This window comes from Microtus oregoni, unplaced genomic scaffold (assembly GCF_018167655.1).
Source record: "Microtus oregoni isolate MIOR12 unplaced genomic scaffold, Mior012 000012F_ref0000307, whole genome shotgun sequence".
Classification (NCBI taxonomy): Eukaryota; Metazoa; Chordata; class Mammalia; order Rodentia; family Cricetidae; genus Microtus; species Microtus oregoni.
This window is the reverse complement of record NW_024543071.1, coordinates 35981316-36008193: the sequence shown is the minus strand read 5'-3', so window position 1 is coordinate 36008193 and position 26878 is coordinate 35981316. Positions and strand designations below refer to the sequence as shown.

Below are 26878 nucleotides of genomic sequence, written 5' to 3'. Positions count from 1 at the left end.
CATAACTATTATTTTGCATCTCTGTATGTGGAAACTAAGAACAAGGAAAATGAATTGTTTTCCTCTCTCACTTGTATTCTTTCCACCTCTTTCCCCCATGCCATATTAACAGGCGCTGGGTGCTACAGCAGTTAAGTCAGGAAACTTCCTTGCCTTCTTCTGTGGCCAAAGGCAACTTAGGAACAGTTCCTGCAGAGAGGACACAGCTAATACTACAGGAAGAAATGGAAGTCTGTGGTGAGGCAGCAGGAAGATATCCCAGCAACTATAATGCCTGGTCCCATCGCATCTGGGTTTTACAGAATGTGGCCAAGCTGGATCTCAAGGTAGGACTGTTATTCTTTCCCCATGGCTAACCCTGACAATCCACCCTTTATTTTTTTTTTTTTTTTCTAAACAATCCACCCTTTAGATCTTTGTAGTAACTTATCTCTGAAAGTCATGTTCCAGCAGCCCCAGAGGATCAAGAAAGTTTTGTTTTCCAGAGAAATCCTCATAATTACAGAAGGGTTTACATTCCCCACTGGTGGAGCTTAGGATGCTGCTAAGCGAAATACACTGCTAGACCAAAGGCATGTAGAGCCAACTCATTAAGATAATTAAACTGCTTATAATTGAAATTATTCATGATGTTCTCTAGATACATGTCAATAAGCTGAATCTACAGGCATTCTTTTTATCTTTCACTTTTAGAAAGGAAAGGAGAGAGCAGGGATAGACTTGGCAGAACTGTAACTCACCTTGGGATTGCGAAGGTCCTCCCCAGGCCTATGATGTCAAAATGACAGTAGGATCTGCACATAAGGTCTTTCCATAGGTTCAGCTTGGCTCTCACAGCCTATCTTTTCTTTTCTTTTTTTTTTTCTTTAGAAATGGGGAGGGGGAGTATTTTTCCAGAGTATTTTGAGGCTTAGCCTTCACCCCAGTTGAATCAGTTGGGACATGTAGTGCTCATCCGTCAGAGGGATAGGCTGGTAGCCCCCCAAGTTCCTTTCTCTGTTACAAAATTATCGCCATTTTTCCTTTACTGTTTATGGTATTAGGATTCCATAAGAATATTTGGTGCTGTTCTGAAAGCACCAGGGTTGAGGCAATGAAAAGAGGTGAAGTTGAAGGTCAGCGGGCCCAGTGGTGATTTAAGTTCCCAGAGAGCCTCCTGCAGTTGTGACCCACCAGCAGTGTCCTCTTCTCTTCCCAGTTCCTCTTTCCTCCTTGTGTCCTAGTGAGGAATCCTCCAGGGTAAATACAGTTGTCACTACAGGGGGATTCAAGCCAACTCTTATAAAGAAGTAGACCTCTCCTTTTCCGTTCACACAGCAGAGTTTCGGGGGGAGGTCCCCAAAGGAGTCGGCAGAGCAGAGGCTTAGAGTCAGATTAGCCTGAGCTCCTATTTGAGGCTTACATGGAAAGTAACTCTTTGAGATTTTATTTTTAAAATAAGGGCTCTATTGTCTGCCTTGAGGCCACTATGAGGATTGCCTGAGTTACTATGCTGTGAGTACTGGGTTTCTTTCTCTGTCCTCCCACCAGTAAAAGGGGAAATGAGCAGCTAGTGTGCTTGATTGGCTCTGTGTGGTGCATTCGTGAGAAATGCTTTAACTCGCATTTCGCTAGCATTCCTAGCTGCCGCGCTGGGTCCTCGAGCTTCACCCTTCTGGAGCTCTAGTGGGGAGAGCCACCCACAGTTAGTCAGAAAGTGGTGTAACCCTTGGAGGGTTGGGGGAGCATCCTTTCAAGGCACATCCTCATAGTATCAGAGACACAGGCCAAGGTGAAATTTCTGTTTGAGACCATTTTATGTTAAATATATAGGTAATTGATAAGGTTTTGACTCAGTTGCCTGGATCTCCTTCTGAGCTCACGTCCAGTCGCTCCTCCGAGCTGCCTTTAGGAGGACTTGTGGGCCTTCCCATCACCGACACCATTGCACTAGCATTTCTTCCCCTTTTTCTATTTTCAGTAAAATGTACTGAATTTTTTATTTTTTAATCCTCTTTCTGTTGTTATAAGCCTTTGGGTCCAACTGGAACATGCTCTGTGCCTTGTCTCTGAGAGGAGGTAGTTAACCAAAGCACCAGTTGTGTAGACCAGCTTAGAAATGTGTGTAAGTTTGAGGGTGACGTGCACACTTGTAATCACAGCTACTCAGAAGCTTGGGCAGGAAGAGCACGCATGATGCAGTCTGGGCTACATGGCGAGTTTAAAAGTGATATGGATGGGGACCTTAGTGAAATATCACCTCAAAATAGAAGTGAGTGGGTTAGAGACGAGATAGCTGAGTGGATCAGCACCAGACTCAAGCACTAGTTCGGGGGTGAGGTGGGGGGGGGGGGCTTTTTAAGAGGAAAGTAGATAAAATGGGCTAGCATTATTTCAAGGGTAGAAAGTTGAAAATAGTATCTTAAAGTGCAAGATATCCAGTACTGGCATGAAGATGACACTGAACTTTGTAAGACTTAATAAAAGGCAACGGGATCACATTTAGATTTTAAAGTAGGTAGAGTCATGGTAGTTGTGTTTCTGGACTTCATCTTAAAGATGGTATTTAAAGGTGCTACTCAGTGATCATACAGACCTAATTTTTATTCTAACTGTTCTACCAATTTGCTATGTAGCCGCAAGGAAGCTACCCAGCCTCTCTAACCACATGTCCCTGCCTATGAAAGGAGTATGATGGTAATTCCTCAGCAGCTGCCCTGCGGGTTGTCCGGTGGAGTGATGTACATAGAATAGGAGGATCCACATAGAGTGGTAGTCACCGTGTTCTTCCCTACTACTCAGTAAACACTGCCGTTAAATATGAAAGCATTTATAATTGTCCATCACAAGATGAAGTATTTTAGTCTACTTAAGGCCGGGCAGTGGTGGCGCACGCCTTTAATCCCAGCACTTGGGAGGAAGAGGCAGGCGGATCTCTGTGAGTTCGAGACCAGCCTGAGAGCTAGTTCCAGGACAGGCTCCAAAAAACCACAGAGAAACCCTATCTCAAAAAACCAAAAAATAAATAAATAAATAAATAAATAAATAAATAAATAAATAAAATAATAAAAAATAGTCTACTTAAGATCATACTTTATTAGATTATTTAAGCAAAAAATGTTTACAGTAGGTTATTAGCATAAAAGTAAATATAGTGTAGACTTTACACAGTTTTAGGACGTTGGTGTTTAATGAAACAAAAATACTTTTGAGTGGTTGGACAGAGTCTGGAATGTAATTAATATTTCCCAGGTGTTCATCTGTACACATAGTGTTGTTATGGTTTGGTTTTTTGTTTCTTTGTTTTTAGTAAATAAGCATAATAGTGTTTTGGTCTGAAGAAAGTTAGAGAGTAACAGATGATTGATGGTGGTATGGGATAGAAACATGATGTTTATGTTTTATGTTTCTGTGCTTAAGTAAACACTTGTGTGTTTAATAATTTTAAAAATTATTTTTGAAGGGGAATAGAATAGTATAGATGAACAAAATTTATTGTGACTAGCCAATTAAAAGTTGATTATCATTTAACTGAAAAAAATAGAGATGTACAAATGTCTGATAAAGACACAAAAGACATTTGACATCATTAACAAAGAAAAAATGCACATCATAGCCACGATGAGTGGAACACTGCTTCTTACTAACTAGAATGGTAACAGTAATGGCAGGTAGTAGCAAATGTCTGAGCATAGGAGAAGGGGCCCATAATATGGCTAGTAGAAATGTAATGTAGGGTCATCACTTTGGAAAACAGCCTAACATGAGAAAGAGAGAAAACCAAGGGTTGCTGCATATAGGAGGGGCCAGGTAGAGTTAAAACCAGTAGATTGTATTCTTGGAGGAAAAGAATGGCTATTAATGCTCCCGCCGCCCTGTTATGGAAAATTGGAGGCATAGTCATACTAAATCCTGAGTGAGAACGTTCATTGCCTCAAACTGTTGACTATTCAAATATGAGAAAAGGAAAATCAAAGGTGACGCCTTGATAAAATGCACTGTTGACCATAATAATGTAATGAGATACTGGAATGCTGTGTGATGTAGATGAATCTCAAAACAATTAAAATAATTAGATTCCAAATCATACCATATCATTCCATTGTGCTAGTAAGTTCAGATGGCCAAAGATTATTGAGTGCCTGAGACTAGGAAGTGAATCCCCATTTATGCAGGGGCATGTATGTAAAAGCATTTGAAATTAGCAATAATGTCTACATAGTTCTGAATATACCAAAAATATTGATTTATTTATCAATTTCAAAGCTTGGTTTTGAAGTTGATTAGAAAACACCTAAGAAATTAAACAGACACTATATCATTATATATTTAACTATGTTAAATAATTAAAACATAGAAAATATTTTATTTTAATATATATAAAAATATATAAACTCCAGAAATAAATCTTATATATAAATAATTATGTAAAGGTTCCATTAATAACCATTAAATATGGCATGCCACATAGAAGAAAAGAATCTTTGCTCAGTTTGTGCAACCAGAAAAAGTTGACTTTTTAAAAAATAAATTAGATTTGTTTATATATAAGCTGAATTGTAAATGGATTTTTTTTTAATATGAGACGAAAATAGAGACCTGGGGGTTGGTATGCTAGGTAAAATAAACTATGTAAATATTGTATGATTTCACTTTTATGTGGAATGTAAAAAGCTTGAATTGATTGGAAGCAGAGTAAAATGGCAGTTGGAAAGTTGAGGATGGGATAAAGACAGGAAGTAGCTGGTCACAGTTAGAAAGCTACAGTTAGGGAGAATGAATAAGCCCCAGAGATCTCACACAACACAGTGACCAGAAGTCTGATATCATATGTAGAGTCCGAAGTGTGTGCTCGGTGGTTAAGAGCACTCACTGCTCTAGCAGAGGACTGGAGTTTGGTCCCCACATCCACGTGGTGACTCACAGCTGCCTCTAATACCAGTTCCTGGGGCCCTGACACACTCTTGTGACCTCCCCGTCACAGAGCACACACTTGGTGTGCATACTTACACTCTGACACAAACGTAAGTGCAGACTAGACAACAGCCCCATCCAACAGGTAAACTAAAAATTTCTAAATTTCTAAAACTGATTGGGCATGCACATAGTTGTATGTGTAAGAATGTCACTCTGCTGTGAATAGAAACGAGCATAGCTGTGCACTCGTCCTGAGGAGGGGATGCTGCGCAATGGTGCAGTACTCAGAGGCGCTCTTGCAGAAGGCTCAGCGCTATGGCTGTGACCTGTCAGCTGCCTTTCTTGTTATTGTGACCAGACACCTGATGAGAAGAGACATGTGGGAGGAGGGCTTTACTCATAGTTCTGAGGGCGTGTAGTCCATCATGGAGGAGAAAGCATGGCGGCAGCAGCATCAGGCAGCTGGCCGCATTGTGTCCTCAGTCAGGAAACAGCCAGGTGAATGCTGCTTTTCAGCTCACTTTCATTTTTTTTCTTCATTTTTTTTTTATTAAATTTACTTTTCAGTTTACATACCCATCCCACCTCCCCCTCTTCCCCTTCTCCCGCCCTCCACCTCCCCCTTCCCATCCTCCATCCACTCAGAAGGGGTAAGGCCTTCCTTGGGGAGTCAACAAGGTCTGCGATACCAGCTTGAGGCAGGACCAAGCCCCTCCCTGCTGTCAATGCTGAGCAAGGTATCCCACCATAGGGAGTGGGCTCCAAAAAGCCAGTTCATGCACCTGAGACAAATCCTGGTGCAACTGCCATTCTCTCCCCAACAGATCAAGCCGCATAACTGTCACCCATATTCAGAGGGTCTATTTCGGTGTCATACAGGTTCCCCAGCTGTCAGTCCATAGTCCATGAGCTCCCCCTAGCTCAGGTCAGCTACCTCTGGTTTCTCCCATCATGCTCTTGATCCCCCTTGTTCATATGATCCCTCCTCCCTCTCTCCAACTGAACTTCGGGAGCTCAGCCCAGTGCTTGGCTGTGGGTCACTGCATCTGCTTCCATCAGCTCCTGGATGTAGGTTCTGTGATGACAGTTAGGATAGTCACTAATCTGAATATAGGGGAAGGCCCTTTCAGACACCCTCTCCACTGTTTCTAGGAGTCATAGCTGAGGTCATCCTTGTGAATTCCTGAGAATTTCTCTAACGCCAGGCTTCTCCCTAACCCCATAATGGCTCCCTCTATCAAGGTATCTTGAAAGATATCTCTCATTTCAGCTTGCTTTCTTAGGTCTGGGACCCAACCCACAGGATAGTTCTGCTCACATTCAGGATGGTCTGCCCTTAGTTAAGTCATTACCCACAATGGCAAACCCAGAAGTATATTTCCACACTGGTTGTAAATCCAACTAAGTTAAGTTGGCAATGAAGATTAGCCATTACTAATGTGCTTATACTTTAAGCAGAATAGAATCCGTTCAGAAGTTATCTCCCCGTAGGTTAATATGTGATGTGTTTTTTCTATTCCTCCATATTATTATTGTTCATAATTATAGTGGCGTTTCATTTGTATTTTAATAAATAAAGATTGCCTGAAGATCAGAGAGTAAAACAGCCCCACTGGTCAGCCTTATAGACCAGGCAGTGGTGACACACACCTTTAATCCCAGTAGCCACACTAGTTGCCATACAAAGTAGGCGGTGCACGCCTTTAATCCCAGCCCTAGAGAGGAATATAAAATGGGAGGAAACAGCTCTCAGTCACAGTCTCATTCTGAGATTCCTGGAGGCAGGATCACCATTTCTGACTGTGGTAGAGGTAAGGGCCAGTGGCTGGCTGTTTTGCTTTTCTGACCAGTAGTTGAACCCCAATTTCTCTCTTTGAGTTTTTTGTTAGTCATGTTTCACATAATCATTTTTACCACTGAATAAACTGGGTTTATTTCATCTTGTAACTCTCAGGTCACACTGTCCCCAAGTGCAACAGGGTAGGAAGTCAGGCAGGAACCTGGAGGCAGGAACTGAAGCAGAGGCCATGAGGAGCACTGGTTTACTGCTCATTGCCTACTCACACTGTCTACCACCCAGGACCACCTGCCCAGAGGTGGCACTGCCTCCCATGGGATGGACCCCCACATCAGTCATTAATCAAGACCAGTACCCCACCTGTCTATGGGCCAGTCTTATGGAAGAATTTTCTCAGTTAAGATTCATTCTTCTTAAATGACTCCAGTTTGTGTCACATTGAAAAACCTAGCCAGGGCAATCGCTTGTATAACTGGAGAAAGTTATTAGAAATGTGTGTGACTACTGGCATGTATGTTTTCAGTATTTCATTTTAAACCGGCCAACCCCTCTGTTCTGTAGCCCCGTGGCTGTTTATTTAGTCACCTTTTTATGTGGAAGTTGGAAAAGAATAAGAGCAAGGAAGGTATATTTAAAAAAAGTTTCATTTTGTCAGTACCTGACACTTAAGTCAGTCCTTTGTGTTTTTAAAGTCACTTAAAAGTAATTGCTATATTTGTTTTTAAATCATTGCCTGTATACCCTTTTACTCTAATTTTTTAAGGGAAAAAAACTTAAATCAGAAAATGCTCTGAAGTTCCTTGTTTCTTCTTTGACTTAATATGCACCTTTACACATAGAAAAAAAGGAGAGTAGGGGTTTTGTTTTTTCCTTTAAAAAGCCTCAATCTGGGATATATACTCATGCACATGTGTGAATGTAGAGGCCAGAGGCTGATTTAGGGTCTTTTGGTTGCTTTCCACCACCACCTCCCCCGTCCCCCTCCCTCCCTCCCTCCCTCCCTCTTTCTTTCTTTCTTTCTTTCTTTCTCGCTTTCTCCCATTCTCTCTCTCTCTCTCTCTTTCCCTCTCTCTCTCCCCCCCCCCCCCATGTGTGTTTGTGTGTGCATGTGTGTGTTGTATACATGTGAGTGGACAGATATACAAGCAGTCACGTGTCTTCTCTTGCTCTGAATCTTGGTACCTGGCTACAGGATCTGCCTCTGTACTGGAAACTCACCATTCTGGCTAGCTGGCTGGCCAGTGAGTTCTTGGCATCTTCCTGTTTCTGACCCCCAGTGTTGGGGTTATAGGCATGTGCAGCCATGCCTCACTTTATTCATGGGAACTGGGAATTTGAACTCGGGTCCTCATGTTTGTGGAACCAATGCTTTTGCCATGAAGACATGGACCTAGCCACCTCCTTTTTGAGATAGTCTCTCACTGGACCTGGAACTTACTGAAGTGGCTGGACTAACCAACAAACAAACTTCAGAGATCCTCCAGTCTCCGTCTCCCTAACACAGGGATTGCTGATGTGTGCCCCATACCTAGCTTTTTCTATGGGTCCAGTTCATAATAATAATAATAATAATAACCCTTAAATGATATTATTCAGATACAAGCTCAAGTAGAAATGACTCTGGTTTTGTTCACTCTGAAACCAAATGTTTTTCTTGCAGACTTGCCAGCTATAGCTGTGTAAATAAAGGCAGTGGCAATGATTGTACCCATTAGAAGTTAAGGATCCAGTCCCCAGAGGCTGGTGCAAAAGGACCATGAATTCTAGGCAAGCCTGAACTACATCACCAGACCCTGTCTCAACAAAAGTAAAACAAAAATTAAAAAAGAAAAAGAATTTAAAGGAGACATGACAAAACTTTAAAACGGTGGACTTTGCCCATCCAGACTGGGAATCCCAGTCCATGATACTTTCCACTACCTTCATTCATTCCTGAAGTATTTGCATATCTGCTCTGTTGCTAGCGAGCAGAAGAGAATGGAAACATCAAGTTTGTATCCTGTACAAAGTTATTGTTATATTAAAAATCAAATATCCTTACGATTTAATGATAATGAAAACACATGCAACAGTTCTTTCTGTGAAAATGTATGCGTATTGTGAGGGTTCCAAAAGGAAAGATTTCTTCTGAAAAAGAGAAGGTGTGTGAGACGCGGGGAGAAGATCTCGGTACAGGAAAAATGTTTGCTGGAAGGTAGAGGTCATTTGGTGCATTCTCCCTGCTTTAAAGTTCCCAGCAAATGCTTTTCCTGTACCAAGATCCTCTCCCCCGTCTCACATACGCAGTGGTGCACACTGTCTCTGTTGTTCTCTGCTCACAAGTGCGTGGTCCTTTCCTTGGCTTGTCTGAAAACCGTCTGTAGAAGCCAGGGATGGTGACTCTCACCTGTCATCCCACCACTTAGGAAGCTGAGCAGGAGGATCACTGCTCGTCTGGGGCCAGTCTGGCCTACATAGTGACTTCCAGGAAGTCCAAGTTACAGAGTGAGACCCTGTCTCAAAACAAAACAAAACCCCAACAACTCCCCCGATGGAACATGTCAGGTTGTGATGGCATGTTTCATTGATAGCCACCTGTCCAACCAGTGCCAAATAATGTTGCTTCACAAATCAACTTTGAGCATTCCTTTTGAAGTGCATTAGTTTGTAGTATAATGTTTTAAATACTTTAAAACCTAATTATATCTCATCCACTCCGTACTATCAGTTTGAGGCAAAGGGTGACAATTAAGGCCCTTGGGAAATTCTAGTTTTTGTACATCATAGTTTGTGCTTAGCCCTTAGAACTCAGAAGTGAGAACAAACAGACACAGTCCATGCATTTATGTCATTTCTTGTGGAAAGCATTTAGAATCCCTTACTGGAAGTATAGTGCATATTCGTACGAGTAGGAGGAAAGTTTGAAATGTAATAAGAATCAAAATCACCTCTTAATTGATGTTGTATATTCCCCTTCCCCAATAGTATTACTTATAAATAACTACCCAGAAATTCATTAATTTTGAATTTGGTTTTCTTTGTTGGCCATTCACAGTGTGATAAGGTGAAATGAAAGAATGTAAGTCCTTAAACTCTGTTCTCAAAAAAAAAATTTTCTCACTTTCTAAGAGACAAGGGAAGCTCACATATATTCAGCTTCCAAGGGGACAGCATATGGGACTTTGTATGCAGAGATTGGTGACAGTGAATCGGAGCAAGAGCACAGGGGTGATGCGGAAAGAACACTTTTGTAAACGCTCTTCTCACGTCCCTTTTCTTCCTTCAAGATCCTTCTTGATGAGCTATCTTCTACTAAACACTGGGCATCCATGCACGTTTCAGACCACAGTGGATTTCACTATCGCCAGTTTTTGTTAAAATCTTTGATTAGCCAGACTGCAATGGACACTTCTGCACTGCAGCAAAACTCTTTGAAAGATGAGCCAAAAGATGAAGAAGCAGCAGCTTCAACAGAGGAACCAAGGATAGATCTTACCCAGCTCCTAGAAGAAGAAGTGGAATTCTGCACAGATCTTATTGATTCCTATCCAGGACATGAAACCCTTTGGTGTCATAGGTAAGAGGAGAGAAGAATCCACATCCTATGGATTAACCTATTGATTATTAATTAATCCTATTGATTATTTATGGAGATATTGAGCTTTTACTGTTTCTAATTCATGTTAGAATGAGAACTGAAAACTCAGTATGAGTTGAGTAAATGTTTATTGGGAAGTCTTTACAGCAATACTATTTTCTCACAAACCAGTGGCGAGGATTGAAGCCCTAATCTTTTAAGTCGTTTTTCTCTTCCCCCAGACAGCTCTGGATTATGAACTGGGTGTTAGCTAATACTTTGTACTTTTAAATTATCGACTTCTTTTGCCTAGAAATCTTGATTTTTGTGATGATGTTCTTTCTTCCACCCCATCCCCATCACAGGCGGCATATTTTCTACCTTCAACATCACTTAAGTGGCAGGTGTCCTCTCAACTTGACTCACCTGTCACCTGCAGACTGCTCTGGGGGTACTTTGAATGACTTGCACCTGATTCCAGCAAGCTCTCAACTATCTCAGGCAATGGAAGTAGATGGACTGAATGACTCTAGCAAACAAGGCTATTCCCAGGAAACCAAACGCCTGAAGCGGACCCCAGCTCCAGACTCTCTAGGCCTAGAGATGGAGCACAGGTTTATTGATCAAGTATTATCCACTTGTCGGAATGTAGAGCAAGCCAGGTATGCTAATGCATACAGGAAATGGCTGGTGACTTTAAGTCAGTGAAAGGTGTGGATTCATCCTAAGAAATCCCCTTTTAGTGCAATATTGCTTCCCTTTCTCAACGCCATAGCTGCATGGACTGACTGGCTAACTCTGGATTCGTCATCTACAGCTTAAAGTCTGTAAGAAATGTTTTGTTTTATTTATTTTGCTCAGAGCTGGCATTCCTTTGGGTACAAAATAACTGTATAGTTCCTTCTTGCTAAACAGTGAGTCTTATGTTTTCCTGTTTGATTCCATGACCTTTATTTTAATATTTGGGCTTTTCATTTGGTTCTTGAGATTGGTTCACCTAACTTTACCCACTTCAGTTCAGTTGCTACATAAGCAGTTTCTTTAAAAATTGAAATTTTAAGTTGCAGTTCAGCTTAGGAATATTCATAGATGTGCAAAAGGACTTGCTCTAATTGCAGTTTTGAGAATAAAATGGCTAGATGGATGGATATGTGCAAATGTAAGCCACTTCTTTCTCAAGAATGTTCTCCAGTTACCGACTAAGAGAACCAAAGCCAGGAGTGTTAGGATTTATATAAAAAAAAAATGCTTCCAATGTAATCTATTTTTTAAATGATTATTTAAAAGAAACTAAACTAATTTAAGAGTTTATGTAATTGTAGTACTGGAAAATTATTTTTATTACTAGTTTTGATAGATTGTTTTTACCTCATATTTGGTATATGCCAAAACAGTAAGTCAGCCCTTATAAAATAAATTCTTTTTAAAAAAAACCCAGAAATGCCATTTTTAGTTATTACTACTTTTTTCCTTCTAAAATTACTCAAGAAAAGTGGAAGAAAACTACATATAATTGTAGTCCTGTAAAGATTTCCTTATAAAATTTAAGTTTCTAAGACTATACTGGATATACTGCAGTTTTTGTCAAGTGGCTAGTCGGAGTTTACTGGCAAAATCTAGGGAGGAAGGCTAGTTTTAAGCATTAGTTCAGTTTTTACTTTTAAAGTCAAACAAAACACTTTGATACTAAATTCATCAGGGATAAGTACCAAAGTCCACATTATCGCTATATCTCAATAACAAGGGCTGTGTTTTTCAGGTTGGTGAAGCGGGGGTGGGAATGGGTCGAATACCGTCTCTGTCTCTCTTGCTATATCCACCCCTTGGGATGAGCCGTGATTCCTCTGTGTCCATCCCTTCTCTTTATCTTACCAGTCCATTCCCTGCTTTCCATCACTCACTGGTCCATATTCTTTTATTGTGTGTCTTTTTTTCAGGGATACCCACTGAAGCTATTATCTCTCTTATGTCAGTGAATTTAATACCTAGCTATAAACACAGGAAGTATGAATAAAAGGTGCCCCACTCGTATTCCTTCCTTTTAATGCTTGTCTTGGTTAGGGTTTCTATTGCTATGATGAAACACCACGAGTAAAAGCAACTTGGAGAGGAAAAGGTTTATTTCGCCTACACTTCCAGGTCACAGTCCATCACTGAGAGAATTCAGGGCCGTACTCAAGCAGGGCAGGAACCTATAGGCAGGAGCTGATGCGGAGGCCATGGAGGAGTGCTGCTTACTGACTTAGTCTCCATAGCTTGCTCATTTGGCTTTCTTTTAGCACCCAGGACTGCCAGCCCATAAAGTGGCACCGCTCACAGTGATCTGGGCTCTCTCTCATCAATCACTAATTAAGAAATTCCCCTGTAGGTTTGTTTATGACCTGATCTTATGGAGGCATATTCTCAACTGAGGTTTTCTCTTCTCAGACAACTCTAGCTTGTATCAAATTGACATAGAACTAAGCCAGCACAATGGTGGAAGCTGTCTCATCCCATATATGTGCAAAATGTAAGCAGTGATTACAGAAACAAGCACCGCCATCATGTTTTGTGTGATCTCTTTCACACTTGGTACTGTGTAGTGTAGGTAGAGGGACAGAGGGAAAGGCGAACTGCTCCTGTCTCACTCTGGTGGGCACTTGTACTTGAGTTAGGCACTCTTTATTCAGAGAAAAAATGAATAAACTTTAGCTAGGGCATCATAGTCTTATTGGGTGGCAGACTGCTGAGCTGAGTGAGGAGGCACTTAGGATACTAGAAAAAAAATTCTGCTGGCCCCAGTAGATAGAGCTTACTTTCTTGGGGCAAAGTTATGTTTACTGTTTTATAGTATTTAGATGATAAAAATACTCAACATTGTTAACATAATTCCACAGTTCTATTTACAAAGCATAGTTTGAATCGTCAAATACCTCAAGTTCTACATGGATCTCTATAGGAAAACAATTACATGTTGTTTAACTTCCCTGAGATTGAGTAGAAATGACAGCAGTTATTGCTGCCGACCTGTCTTTACTCGGTATTACCTTTCTCGACAGCATCCTTTTTCGTTTCCGAAGCAATAGGGCTTATATTTCATGTTGTTTGTCAGGCCATGAGCATAGGCTATGCTGTATGAACATCTGCTAACTTTTTATAGTGTTCCATTCCTTTTTATATCTTCTACTCAGCTTCTTGGTCATCTTTGGTGTTAGCTGCCTTCTTGTGTCCTCTAAGGCTCAGCCCACCCCTTCCTGAAGCCGTGGAGTCCTCTAATATACCGTGGTTTCTTCTTCCCAGGAAAGTAGAAAGTAGGTAGTAAAAATGCAGATATCTAAAAGATCCTGTTTCTGTGTGGCTTTTGCTACATTACGTCTGAAATTAGCATTTTCAAGAGTTTGTCACAGGACTTAGGATTTCCCTGTGTTTTCTCTAACTGTTTGGCATTTACCCTCTCTAGCAGGCTACTGTGTCTTTGACCAAATGAACTAATGACATAGAAAGAATCCATATGATGTAGGGCTTGTTTAGTCACATCCTTCTGTACATAATGTTGCTGTTAAAAGGAAAAGTTAGTTTGTTTAGACTGACACATTGAATCTGCTCTCACCACAACCCCACCCTACCTTTTTTAAGGCTGTGTATTTTGGTAATTGTATTTCCAGTTTATATCATATGCCTTGCACATAATAAGGACTTAATAACTGTTTATTAAGTTGACTAATTCACTCTTTGAAGAAGGGAAAGATTGATCATAAATGATGGAATAATGATCAGGAAATTAATGAGTTATAAGTTAGTGATGTGGGCTACCTTCGTTAATACTTAAGGAGAGCTCTCACATGTAAAATTAGTGAGATTTAGATTTGCTGTCTTCATTACCTTGTTTAGGCTTATTAACTCTCAGCCATGAGATGGAGCTCTAGAATTCTCTTAGCTGTTTGTCTACACTAAAAACTCTCAGTGTCAATAAGATCCACTTGGTAAGATTATTGTTTTCTTTCACTAAATGATGTTGAAGAGCAGATCTTGCATACAGAGCCAGGGGCACATTTGAGCAGATGGCATAATGCTTGGATTTAGAGACTTGTTGGTCTGTGTTTGTATGTGAGTCATCCCGATCCCCAACTTGAACTGTGGGCCTTTTAGGTACTCCTGGAACCTGCATGAGCCATTTTTTAAGACTAAGGATTTTATACCCGTTACTATCTCGTATTACTTCTAAAAAAATTATGGGCCAGACATTTCTTACTCTTGGGGCACAGCTCTAACTTAAGCTAAATGCTTCATTAATTCTTTTCCCTTTGTTTTTGCTGGTGCTCAGGCTCACATTTGTTAATCAGTCATAGAGTTAAATGTGTACAGATTATCACCAAAAGCTACTTAGAGTTTCAAATAAGGGCTAAGTAACATACAACGTAGAAGCGAGCTTTTGAGTTTATATGCAGCAGTCTGTAGAAAGCATGTGTGGTAGACATAGTCATTAGCTAATGTTCAGATTCTCTCGGTTCCTGGTGTGTGTGTGTGTGTGTGTGTGTGTGTGTGTGAAGAACTTGTTACAAATTGTCCGTCTTGCAGTTTCTCTTACACAGCACAAGGTGGTGTCTGACATGGGCCAAATGTAACTTAGGCATGGAACCACCACCATACAGGCATCTCAGTTGGCTCCCTAAGTTAGGGGCGATTCAGTTGTAAAATGAAGAATCCTTTTTTTCCCCAGAAAGCTTCTTGGGTTTACTGTTATTTTGCTATTAGAATTTTTTTTTAAATGCTTGATTCAAAAATTTTTGAATATTGTAAAAACCATATCTTTTGTCTTAAATAAAACTGCAAACCCTAGCAATATGTATGCTCCTCCACCCCCAACACACATGGTCTGTAATGAGCTTCTGCTTATTAAAGAAGCATGTGGGGGTATGAGGAAACTTCAGCAAACTCAGTTTCATAGAAACAGTGAGTAAGAAAAAGCCACCCCAAGAATTCCACATATTGTCACATAGTGTCTTTTTAAAAATAACTGTATAATATCTTGAGTGCCTTTCTTACTTCAGTGAGGGTTACAAGGTTATCTTATACTGAACTCGAGAAGATAGGATCTTGTAATTTATATTTCATTAATTGGCAATTTTTGAGTGTCCTACTAAGAATACCAAGACTTAGAATTTGTTCTTTCCCTTTGTCAACTAACATTTGGAGGCTTCGTAACTAGAGGTCCACGTGCACACAATTAAACCTGTGCGCTCTGTGCTGGAAGGGAAGCAGGCCCCACACCAGGGCACCTCACAGCAGGTGGTTGTCCCCAGTGACCCTTTGCCTTATTTGGAAGACCTTTCAATAGCACTTGCTAACACCAAAAGAAAAGTGGGAAATACTAAAATGAAATTTCAAATTTTATGTATTTGTGTGGGGAAGGGGAAGGTAGTACCATCATATTTCATGATAGCAAATAAATTTTCTTTACAGTAAAAATTCCAAAGTGCTTTGCAGAGCATTCTTGAATAATATATCTCTAATTCCGTTGTGTTCATAACTGATGTGGGAACCAATGTCTCCTGTGTGGGTTTAGGGTGTGAGGGGAATTCTCAGGCTCTCAGCTGTGACTTCTGTACCTTCTCAGGCCATCCCTGTTACTACAGACCACCAGAGACTATTGGCTCACAAACCCAGGGCAGTTGATTTGATCTGTGCTTTCCGAACAAGAGCATAGCCATAAAGCTGGCCCTGACATTTAGTAGTTGGTTGTTGTTCCTCAGGGGGTAGAAGATTTCATCAATTAGAACAAAATATTATATTCTGTGGCCAAAAAGAAAATGCAAAATATGCTCAATACATTGCTAGCTATTGAGCGTTAGTATGCAAAAGCTAATCCACGCTGTCTTGCTGCTTGTCCTGGAGCTGTATTGTGAATGTTACCATAAATGTTGCCCACTAAGAGAATTTCTGTGTTATAGTTCCAGTTTGGGGGAAGTGGAGAACATTATATTTTGTTTCAGTTGACTTTCTCAGCCTTTAAAAATCATATTGAGAAAAATAATTGCTGTCGCTTTGCAAATTGACAGCTGTTTTGCTTCCTAAGACTTCTTTTTCTCTGTGTGTGTGAGATGTAAATGCAGACATGTTCAGAATATCCCCTAATGCCTTGCATGTTATGGGAAACTAACCCGTCAGACTGATAAATACTGGAGAAGGAATATTAACGTATCTCTCTCTTAATCATTGTCCTCATTCTTGGTTTTGGGTAAAGTATGCTACTTTGTATGAAAAATACATTATGAAGTTTAAAATATATAAGGCAAGACTGTATAACATTGCAGCCAGAGTTGAGGATCTTTTTAGGAATCTAAGTGTACGTGTGTGAACATACATCTAAAGAGATCTGGAGCCTAGGTCTACATGATTTTATCCCATTAATTTTTATATTTGCTCAAAGTGTTCTTATTTAAGGTAATTTTCCCAATAGACAGCTTGCTCTAGCAAAGTTGGAAACTGACTTAAGTGTCCACTTGCTCTATGTAAATTTTGTGAAAAGTGTTTGATTAGGAGTTTGGTGGTTTTTAAAACACGTTATTCTGCTTTTCTTCCATCTCCTTAAGGAATCAGCCTTTATTTCATCCTAGCGGTCACTCCTCAAAGCACTGCTCATGTTTATAAAGTGATGGATAATACAAATGAGGCTTTAGTGGGATTTGTTTGTTTGTTTTTAATGTGCCATGGGGAAGTATACTAACATCAATTCACACAACTCTCCCCTGGAAGCATTCATTCGTTTATTCCTATATTCAATGTCATGTATTTGAAGCAGGCAGCTTTTTGTTGGTTAAAGAAGTGGTACAGATGAGAAGTACTTAGTCAGCTATTGCTCTGCCATCAGACTAAGAGCTCACCAGGGGGACTGTTGCCATCTCTTCACTGAAGAATACGTTTGTAGAGCCATGTGTTGGACACTGAAAAATGTTATTACATGACATGAATTATTACACTTGCAGTTAGAGACATAATAACCATGGTATGAAGTCAGGAATTATAAAAAGCTGAAGCAGTAGCATGTTGTGCAAGACACATTTAATAAATGTCTTTAAATATTGGTGGCTGAACTCTTAAAGAGAGCTATGGCCACCTTCTACAGCCCCCGTATGTGTCAGCATACCCTGCATTTCCCAGTGGAAGCCCCTTATTTCACCCCAATTCTTAGTTCCTTTCCTGTGTCTTAAAAGTGATAATGGTAAAATAGGAAGTTGGGCTGGGTGACTTCATATAATTTTCTCAGAATATGTTTGACATGAGGAAGAAATTTTTATCAATAATACTGTAGTTTGAGGACCTATTCTGAGTTGACCTGATGCAAAAGATTTAAACAGTCTTGAAACAAATATTCCTACCTGAACTGTGAGGAAGCGAGTGTGTAGTGTAAGTCTAAATGCCTTTGCCTTCAGTGAGCTTGCTGATGCATGACTGTATCACTGGCTGAAGTCAACTCTACTTTTGGTGTATTTTGTTCTAGGAGAGTAATAGAGTGTACACTATACTAGATCACAGTACTGTTTCTGAGCCGGAAACAAATCAAAGATGAGGTGTTAGAAGTACGCCAAATATTTATATACTATTACAAAAACAAAGAGAAAGACTTTAAAAGTACAGCAATGTCTTTTTTTAAACTTGGGGTTTTGTATGCTAGTTAATTGCATAGTTTAACATTATAAAACTGAGGGACTTTCACTGAAGAAAAAGATCTCAGATAGTATATTCTACTATTAGTTTACATTGCTTGTAGATTTTCCAAAAAGAGCGTCCAGTAGACTGCAGTTAACAGTGGACTCTTGACTCATGGTGCAGCGTCAGATCCTGGGCATTAAGTATTGGTTAGGCCAGCTAATTTCTTGGAGACACTGTCTTCACTGATAGTACTTCCTGTGCTATCCCAGTCTGCATGGAAGTTCCTTTCGCTCTTACGTATCCACAGTTTTAAAAGGATTAAATCTCTTGTGAATTCTTTACAGTTAAAATGTATACCCTGGAGGGGAATAAGAATAAATTTTATAAAAAGGTATGTGCAAAGTACACTTGTGGTATTTGGGAGTTTAGTATCCCAGACTGATTAAATTATGCTAAATTCTAAAGCTATCACTTGGACTTTTGGCTAAGATTAAATGTAAATTCTAAGAGTAACATAATCATGTGTTGTTTATGACTGTGGTATTCAATGGAAATGTAATGTGAACCAAAATGAAATTATAATTTTTCTAGTAGCAATGTCTAAGAAGTGTAATTAACTTTAATAAAACTATATCTTATCTAACTTAATCTATTAAAATACTATTTCAGCATATAATCATTATAACAAAACTAAGGAGCTGGCCGCCTCCTTTCTTCACAGTTCAGTGTGCTCTGCCCTGTGTCGGCTCCTGGGGCTCCACGTGTGGCCAGGTGCTGCTGCGCCAGCAGTGCAGAGTTCCTGGGTGCAGCGCACACATCTGTGTAAATTTGGAGGTGACAAGTAGACATGATTTTTCAGTACTTTATGGATGAGTTAGGATATTTAGAAAGATATCTAATGGAGTTTTCCTTCATCTTAATTTAAATTTGCTGTAGAACTTGGATCAACCTGATCAAGTTTGCCAAGCATTTTTTTAAAGAGGAGGAATCGTGTGCCATGTAGAATACCATAGTCACTGTCACGAGTACTGATGGTGCGATTTCAGTCGTCACTAAAGTCCATCCTGTTTCTTACAAATAATAGCTTAGGTCGCATGCTTACTGTGTATCTGTACCTGTTTGTTTTCTATTATTCTTGTTGTATAATGATGTATATTAACCAGCAGCCCTAGGATTCTAATCTATGCAGCCGTCTTCCAGAACGTACTGATGTACTTACTAAATTATGATAAGTGGCAGAGAAATAGGATGAGCCATTTCTTTTTCCATTAGATTTGTTCTTTTAACATGGAACCATGTACCAAACTAGCTGTAAATTACTGTATTTCTGTAGACTATGGAAATGGTGTTGTCTTTGCTGATGTCTAAGTAAACTTTACCTCTCCTAAAACAAGTGCCACGTGTGATTGATCTCTGTGCTTGGCGTCCACTTGCCAAGACATCCAGGCGAAATGCTCTGATTGTGTTAGGGGGGTGACATACAGTCTGAATGAAACCAGGAACTGATTATGTAATACAAATCAAAGAACATTAAAAAAATCAAACTTAGAGAAATTGCATAATTGTCTTTCAAATACATTAACAGTGACAGATTGACTTAGGAAGTCATTATGACCGTATATACTTTATATCTTCAAATGAAGATAAAGTGAGACGTTGCTAGTGTTACACCCTAGCCTGTCTCTGTATACTGTAAGTTATAAATTACTTACACTTGATGGAGAAGCCTATAGATGGACCTAGAAAAGTAGGCAGTGAAGTAAATACTATTTGTACTCAGATTTTAAATATTCCAGAAGGGTGTTTTCTGTTGAAGGGCATTGTTAACAGCAAAGGTTATGTTAGTAATGATATACTATTAATTATGCATATTTTGTATAGGAAACAGGCTGTGGAGGGTTCTTTGTTTTATTTTTGTTTTTTTAATCATTCCAAAGAGCTATAAACTACTTAAAAATGCAGGGTGTTTACTTGTTTTAACTGTTATGATAATGAAACTTATTTTTTGATTTTGGTTTTTTGTTTATTTTTCAAGACAGAATTTCTCTGAGTATCTCTGGCTGCCCTGGAATCTGCTTTGTAGACTAGGCTGGCCTCAAACTCACAGAGATCTTTTCTACCTCTGCCTCCCTGAATGCTAGGATTACCACCACCCAGCTGGAAGGTAACTTCTTAAAGACAGTCTTAACATAGACTAATAGGCACACTGTATGACTATGACAAAATTAGTATTAGAAAGGGTGCTTCTCTGGAAAATCATACTGTTTAACAGCCATGTTTCTCCAAGTGCAAGACTAGCCCTAGTAACAGATGTGGCCAGCACACTGGCCAGCTAAGTTAATGTAAGGGTCCTTGGCCATTGGCCTGAACTTAGCAGATGCACCATTTTCCTCGAACTCACAGACATGGCACTGTGCTATTTTAGAAAGATGCAAGTGGCATAGCACTTGTCTCCTAGGTGCTCCTCCCTAAGGCCAGGCTGGGCATCAGCTTTAAGCAACAGTGTTCTTGCATGAGAGACACCCTATTGCATGTGTTCTGTTTAAGGATAGCAGAAATTGAAAGGCTGCTTGGCCCCTCTTCTAGGCTTTAAAAGAAAGCAAGGATCGGCCTGTGTTTTTCCACAGGATGATTCTTAAGTAATATTAGCTTCTGGGATAGAATCTACGTTTAGTAACACAACACTCATATTCACAGAAAGCTTACATTGTATGCTTCATATTCCTCTCAGAGTAATCACACATGCTGAAAGGTTGACCTCCTGTCTCGAGAGCTAATGGGCTGTCATGTTTTGGTGTTTTGTTAAGTTGCTAGTGATCTCAGTAGACACAATTTGGAAAGACTATTAGAAGGTCATTAAAGAAATGGGGTTGCTAAAGCTTCAATCACCCACTTGTTTTATTTTGTAATTTTACCATCTACTTAGATCCCTGGAGGGAAATAATCTCCAATTCTCTGGACACATCTGATTTGCATCTGTTATTTGATGTAAGTCTTCATTAATTCAGTAATGCCATAGGGAAAAGATTGGAAGCATTCTGTATAACACTTACTAGAGTAGGAAATTACAAAGCCCAGCATCAGGTTGAGGAAATTGCTTTTTCTATATACTTACAAAATAGAATGTATTATTGGACAGGAAGAGTCTCGTAGTTAAACTTTTGGAGTAAACTATAAGCTGTTTATAAAGTAAGATACTCATTTTTTAAACAAATTTAAAAATTTATTTCCAGTCATTAGATTACAGAACTAACTTGCTAAACAAGACTAAAATTATGGCGAGGAAAGGGGGAGTTGTTTTAAGTAGAATAAGAAAGAAATCCAACTTAAACCAGAACACTGATGGAAAAGGTCTTCAGAGTGGCTTAAGAAAAAGGATCAAGGGGGAAAAAAACACCTTCAGAAAGCAACATTGAAATTATCAATGTGCTCAATGAAATTAATAATGTAGACTTATAAAAAAGAAGTTGAGGACTGTAGGTATACATACAAGCAAATGCACCCATGTATGCACATACTTGTGTACACACCCATGCACACACTTCTATTTGTGTATAGCCTTAAGAATAGATGCTGACGTTTAAGAAGAGGGCAAGGAGAAACGGGTCGGAAAGGTGGCTTGATGACAGAACTCACCAAGCTTGATTCCCAGTGTAGGACAATTAGAGCTGCCCAACAGGACCCATGCACGCATGTGCACATGGCCTCCGGCCTTACACACATACATGAATTAGAAGTAAATTTTTAAATTCCTGAAGATAGTAGAAGCCTGAGCAAGCCTGGAACAAGATGAGAAACAGAGAAGTTGCTGGCTGGTTTCTCTGTCCTACGTGTACAGTGATAATGGCTTCCCGGACATACAGATATGTAGATAGCACTTTTCTGATGAAGCAGGAGAACATGCTGAAGAAACTAGGCTACCATACTCAAGATTGAACAACATAGAAACTATTTCTCCAGTGTTTTGCTCTACAGATGCAGTACTATACCAGCTCCAATGGATTTTTTTTTACAAACGTTGGCAATTATATGAATATGTTCACTATCTTGATTGTGGTATTGGTTCTACAAGTATATAAATTTGTAAGGACATATTGACTATGTATTGTGAATATGTTTGGTTCCATTTATTATATATCAGTTGTACCATAAAACGTAAAAACAATATAAATATTCTATTGTAATCGTTTGTTGTAAAGTAGGTACTGCATTAACAACTATGTTTACAAATGTAAATAGCAGGGGCTGGAGAGATGGCTCAGAGGTTAAGAGCATTGACTGCTCTTCCAAAGGTCCTGAGTTCAATTCCCAGCAACCACATGGTGGCTAACAACCATCTATAATGAGATCTGGTGCCCTCTTCTGGTATGCAGGCAGGCATGGAAGGAATGTTGTATACATAATAAATAAATAAATATTAAAAAAACAAATGTAAATAGCAATAAAAAAGATTGAGTATAGCTGTAACAATCTTCTAAGGATTTTATGGTTTATATGTGTGTTTTGCCTGCATGTATGTATGTGTACTGCATGTGTGCGTTATCCCATGGCCGGCACATTTGGAACTGGGATTGCAGATGGTTAAGCCAACTTGTGAATGTTAGGAAGCGAATCTGGCTCCTCTGAAAGAGCAGCAATTACTCTTGGCCATTGACCCATCTTTCCATCCCCCTGCTGAAAGTTTCCCATTAGAGAGAGAGCTCACTGTAAATTCACAATAATTAAACTATGTTGACGTAAAGATACTAGATAGAAAGACTAGTGGAACAAAACAAGAGTCCAGAAATAGCTGTAGACATTCAGTTAGTTTTCTCCTGGCCAAGGCACCGAGTCATTCTATTAGGCAAGTTAAAGGATAACTATTGCTGTGTCCTTATGGAAAGGGGATCTTTAATGACCACCTTGATGAGGACAACGTTAAAGAACCATGATGTGGAACAAACAACCAAGTCCATAAATCATAAAGAAATAAGATGTAGATCTGCTTTTCTGCAAAGACATGCTTCTTCCCACCTTCATGCTGTCCCAGAGCCTAAGAAACTACATGTGAATCTAAAAGCTACTGTACATGGCACATGTATCAGCTACTGCTGCTATGTAAGACACCATGACCAAGACAACGTATGGAAGAGTAGATTTCTGACATAGAGCTCCAGACAGAATGGTCAAGGCTGTTGGCAAGCTCCTCTTAAATCCTGCCAATTCAAAGCCAAATGTCAGGTTGTTTTTTTTTTTGTTTTTTTTTTTTTGATAGTTTTGTTTATTTCGTTTTGTTGTTTTGGGTTTTGGTTTGGTTTGGTTTGGCTGATATGAACTCCTTTTGTAGTCCAGGCTGGTGGGCCAGACCATGCCTAGTATTTATTTAACAAATTTTTTTTAATGAAACCAAAACCTAAATCAGTAATTCCAATAACAATTCTTTTCAATCCAATGTTTTGACACAATACTACTAAAACGGTATGATTCTTGCATGCTGGAGAATGATAATAAGGAAATATTAAATGTCATTGTTTTCTGTAACTGTTGCTTCTATAAGAGCAGAGAACTGTGTGTACAACAAAAGGCACGGGGAACTCCATGTTGAGCTGTGGTGCTTGAGGCAACACTGGTCGACTCTATGTGATGTGACGACCCCTGCAGTGCAAAGCTGTGATCCAGACCCGAGTCCAGGGGCGTTGTGTGATGGACCCAGCCAGGCTTTGCGGGAACACAGGACTCATTACTTGTTTAGTTTGATTTGACTGTTGCATTTTCGGAAGCCTCTCACTGTTGTGACTCCCATAGTTACGTAAACCCATAAGGGGTTGACACCCGTGGTGTAAGAGAGGCCACATACAAAGACCAACTTTCACATTTTAGGGATTTAAATGAATCACCTGGACACTACTAAAGTGGAGATCCATAACCCTAAAATCACAGACAACCAAAGTAAAACCAGACCAAAGGGATTGTATACAGCTAAAGTGCTTGTCAGCAAAAGAACCAATGGAGTGAGGATACTGACAACAGAATGGAAATGTTACACAGCTCTCACCACCAGGATGATGCTATTACAAAGGAGAGTCTTTGAGAGATAATTGTCAAGTGTGTTCTCCAGTTCCGCTCTCATAATCCAGACAGTGCTAGTACGAACAGGCGTGAGGGAATCTGGTGGTTTTATACCATATGAAAGCTTAGCAACAAGGTACCATCTTTGAAACAGAAAGGGACTCTTTGCCACAGAATCTGTCAGTGTCTTCAAAGTTATGGAGAATATTTTGCATTATTTGTAAACTGCCTACTTTGTGTCTGAGTGGAGTAAGACAAAATATTTGGAAATCATGTAACTGATAATGGGTTGACTAAGTCAACTCATAGCAGGAATTAAAATAATCCAATTAAAACTGGGCAAATAATCTAAATAGGTATTTCTCAAAGACATTTAAATGGCCAATAGGTAAATGCTGAAGTGTTTAGCATTGCAAAGAATAGTTATCAATGCGTGCTAAAACCACAATGCTTTGTGCTTGCTTCAACGGCACATATACTAAAGTTGGAATGATAACAGAGATTAGCATGGCCTCTGTGTGAAGATGGCATGCAAATTCATAAAGTGTTTCATATTTTAATGGATTTTTCCATTAAATAATTAACTAACATTTTAAAAAACACTGTCTCTCACCTTACAAATATTAGAGTGGCTGTTTCAGAAAGAAAAGAAATGTTAAACACATAAAGAAAAGAGAACGTTTATATACTATTGGGGGTATAATTAAGTACAGCCTGTATGGAAATAGTATGGAGGTTCCTTAAAAGGAAAATGCAGAATTAATGAAAGGCCCATTAATCTCACTTGTAGCCAGAAGATATGAAATAGGCATGTCTGAGAGATCTATCTTCACCCCTATGTTTAAGGCAACAAGATCTATAATATCCAAGTGATGGAATCAACCTATGGCAAAAATGGGTGGATGGATGAAGAAAGTAGGGTATAAACACACAATTGAATACATTTAGCCTTTACAAAAGAAAGAAATCCTTTGTTCACAACAGCCGGAATGAGTCTAAAGTGAAATAAGGAAGGCACAGAAAGACAAGCTTTATGATTTAACTGGTATATGAGTTACCTTTCACATTGCTGCAGGAAAATGCCCAACAAAATCAGCTTTAAGGAATAAAAGGTCAATTTAGTCTCATGGGTACAGAATAGTCCATCATGGTGTGTAAAGGGTAGTGGCAGGAGCCTGAGACAATGATTGTCATTGCATGTGTAGCCATGAAACAGAATAACGAAGTCTACTGCCCAGCTCACTTTCTTACTTTCTCCACTTTGTTCAGTTGAAGACCCCAGCCCATTAAGTCCACAATTAAGGTAGCCTTCCAACCTTAGTTAAAATGACATAAATAATCCCTCACAGATGTAGTAATAAGGGCGGCGGGGCTGCGTCCCCAGCACCCCAGCCGCCCGCACAGCTAGCTTATGCCCGAAATAACAACATACAAACTGTATTCATTTAATTACTGCTTGGCCCATTTCTATCTAGCCTCTTCTAAGCTAATTCTCACATATTAATTTAGCCCATTTCTAATCATCTGTGTTGCGCCCCTAGGTGCGCTTACCGGGAAGATTCTAGCCTATGTCCATCCTGGGTCGGAGCTTCATAGCGTGCGTCTGCCCAGGAGCCAGGAGCATGGCGTCTCTCTCAGGCGTCTGCTCCAGAGAGGAGAGCTGTCGAGTCTGAGCTCACTTCCTCTTCCTCCCAGCGTCCTGTTCTGCCTACTCCTCCCACCTATCTTCCAACCAATAAAATGGGCCAAGGCAGTTCCTTTATTAGCCAATGACCTTCCTCCATCATTTCCCCTTTTTCGGTTTAAACAACAACAACAAAAAAAAAGGCTTTAACTTTAACATAGCAAAATTACATATAACAAAACAGTTATCAAGTAAAAGTTACAGTAATCTTTATCATAACTAAGGAAAACTATAACTAACTATTCTTAACTCCATCAAAGACTCCAGAAAGATACAATACTACCTAAGCAAACAGGAAAAAAGCAACTTTTAAAACTCTAGAAATGACAGAGACATCTCGCTGCCTGGACAGTCACCCAAAGTTCCTCTGTACCGTTGGGGCATCCATCTTCAGCCTTCAGGCCCATGCTATCCAGCAGACATTTCCATAAAGCAGGAAAATTCAAAGTCAGTTCAGTCACTATCTGTTGTGTCCTGCAGAATGTCTCACAGACTCTTTCAAAATGAATGAGGAACCCCGAAAGATCATCTCACCTTAGGCAAGTTCAATAGTCCTCTCTCTGCGGGTTCTCTGTGTCCAGTTTATGCAATAGTCCAGGCAAGAGCAGTTTTTTGCCCAAATGACTATCAAACTCCATAAGGTGCCTCTTCGATGCCCATCTTCCTCTTGAAGTAGATTGATGCTGCCAGGAGCAGAGTGTCTCATTCTCATGAAAAGTCCTCAGTTATTAAAACATTAAATGTCCTATTCTGTAATCTTTGAAAGACATGAAGAATGTCTATCTAAAATATATCTCTATATATCTAGAAAATCTAATTAACATGACTACAAGCTTTACTATTATCAATGATTATCCATTAACAACCTATATTTCTTAATTATACAGTACATATTTAAATGAACTACACAATCACAATACCTTAATCAAAATCAGAAACACTTATACATATAACAAAATTGACCTTAAATCTCTATCAATAAAGCAAAATCTATACTAATGTAAATTATTCATATCTATATCATATCCCCCTTTAAATGTAAAAGGACGTTTATAAACCATATTTGGGAACATGGGCGCAGTTTTTTCTCTCCAAACTGCTTCCTGCTGAATGGGGGCATCGTTAATTAGGTCTTTCATGGTATAACCTGTGTACTAGTTTCATCTCAGTTGGCAGTTGAGCGAAGCAATTTTCTGAAGATGTTCACTGCAACCCTTCAGGAGGGTGTGGTCCATCATACCAAATCAGAATAGAAGAAATGAAC

General features: G+C 39.5%; 1 protein-coding gene and 1 non-coding gene across 3 annotated transcripts in view; both read left to right on the top strand.

The window, feature by feature from the left end:
- The window catches only part of Ptar1 (protein prenyltransferase alpha subunit repeat containing 1), a 54473-nt gene that overhangs the window by 22128 nt on the left and 5467 nt on the right, over positions 1-26878 (top strand). Inside the window, exons 5-7 of one of the 2 annotated variants that reach the window (XM_041660970.1) lie at positions 113-326; positions 9961-10250; positions 10616-20671. In XM_041660970.1, coding sequence (XP_041516904.1) covers positions 113-326; positions 9961-10250; positions 10616-10958 — 847 coding nt within the window. In that variant the 3' untranslated portion in view covers positions 10959-20671. Of the gene's footprint in view, positions 1-112; positions 327-9960; positions 10251-10615; positions 20672-26878 lie in introns of those variants that run through there. The other variant, XM_041660971.1, reaches the window with a different exon arrangement.
- LOC121454821 lies at positions 24385-24489 on the top strand. The gene has a single exon (XR_005975340.1). It is a non-coding gene; the product is annotated as a U6 spliceosomal RNA (small nuclear RNA).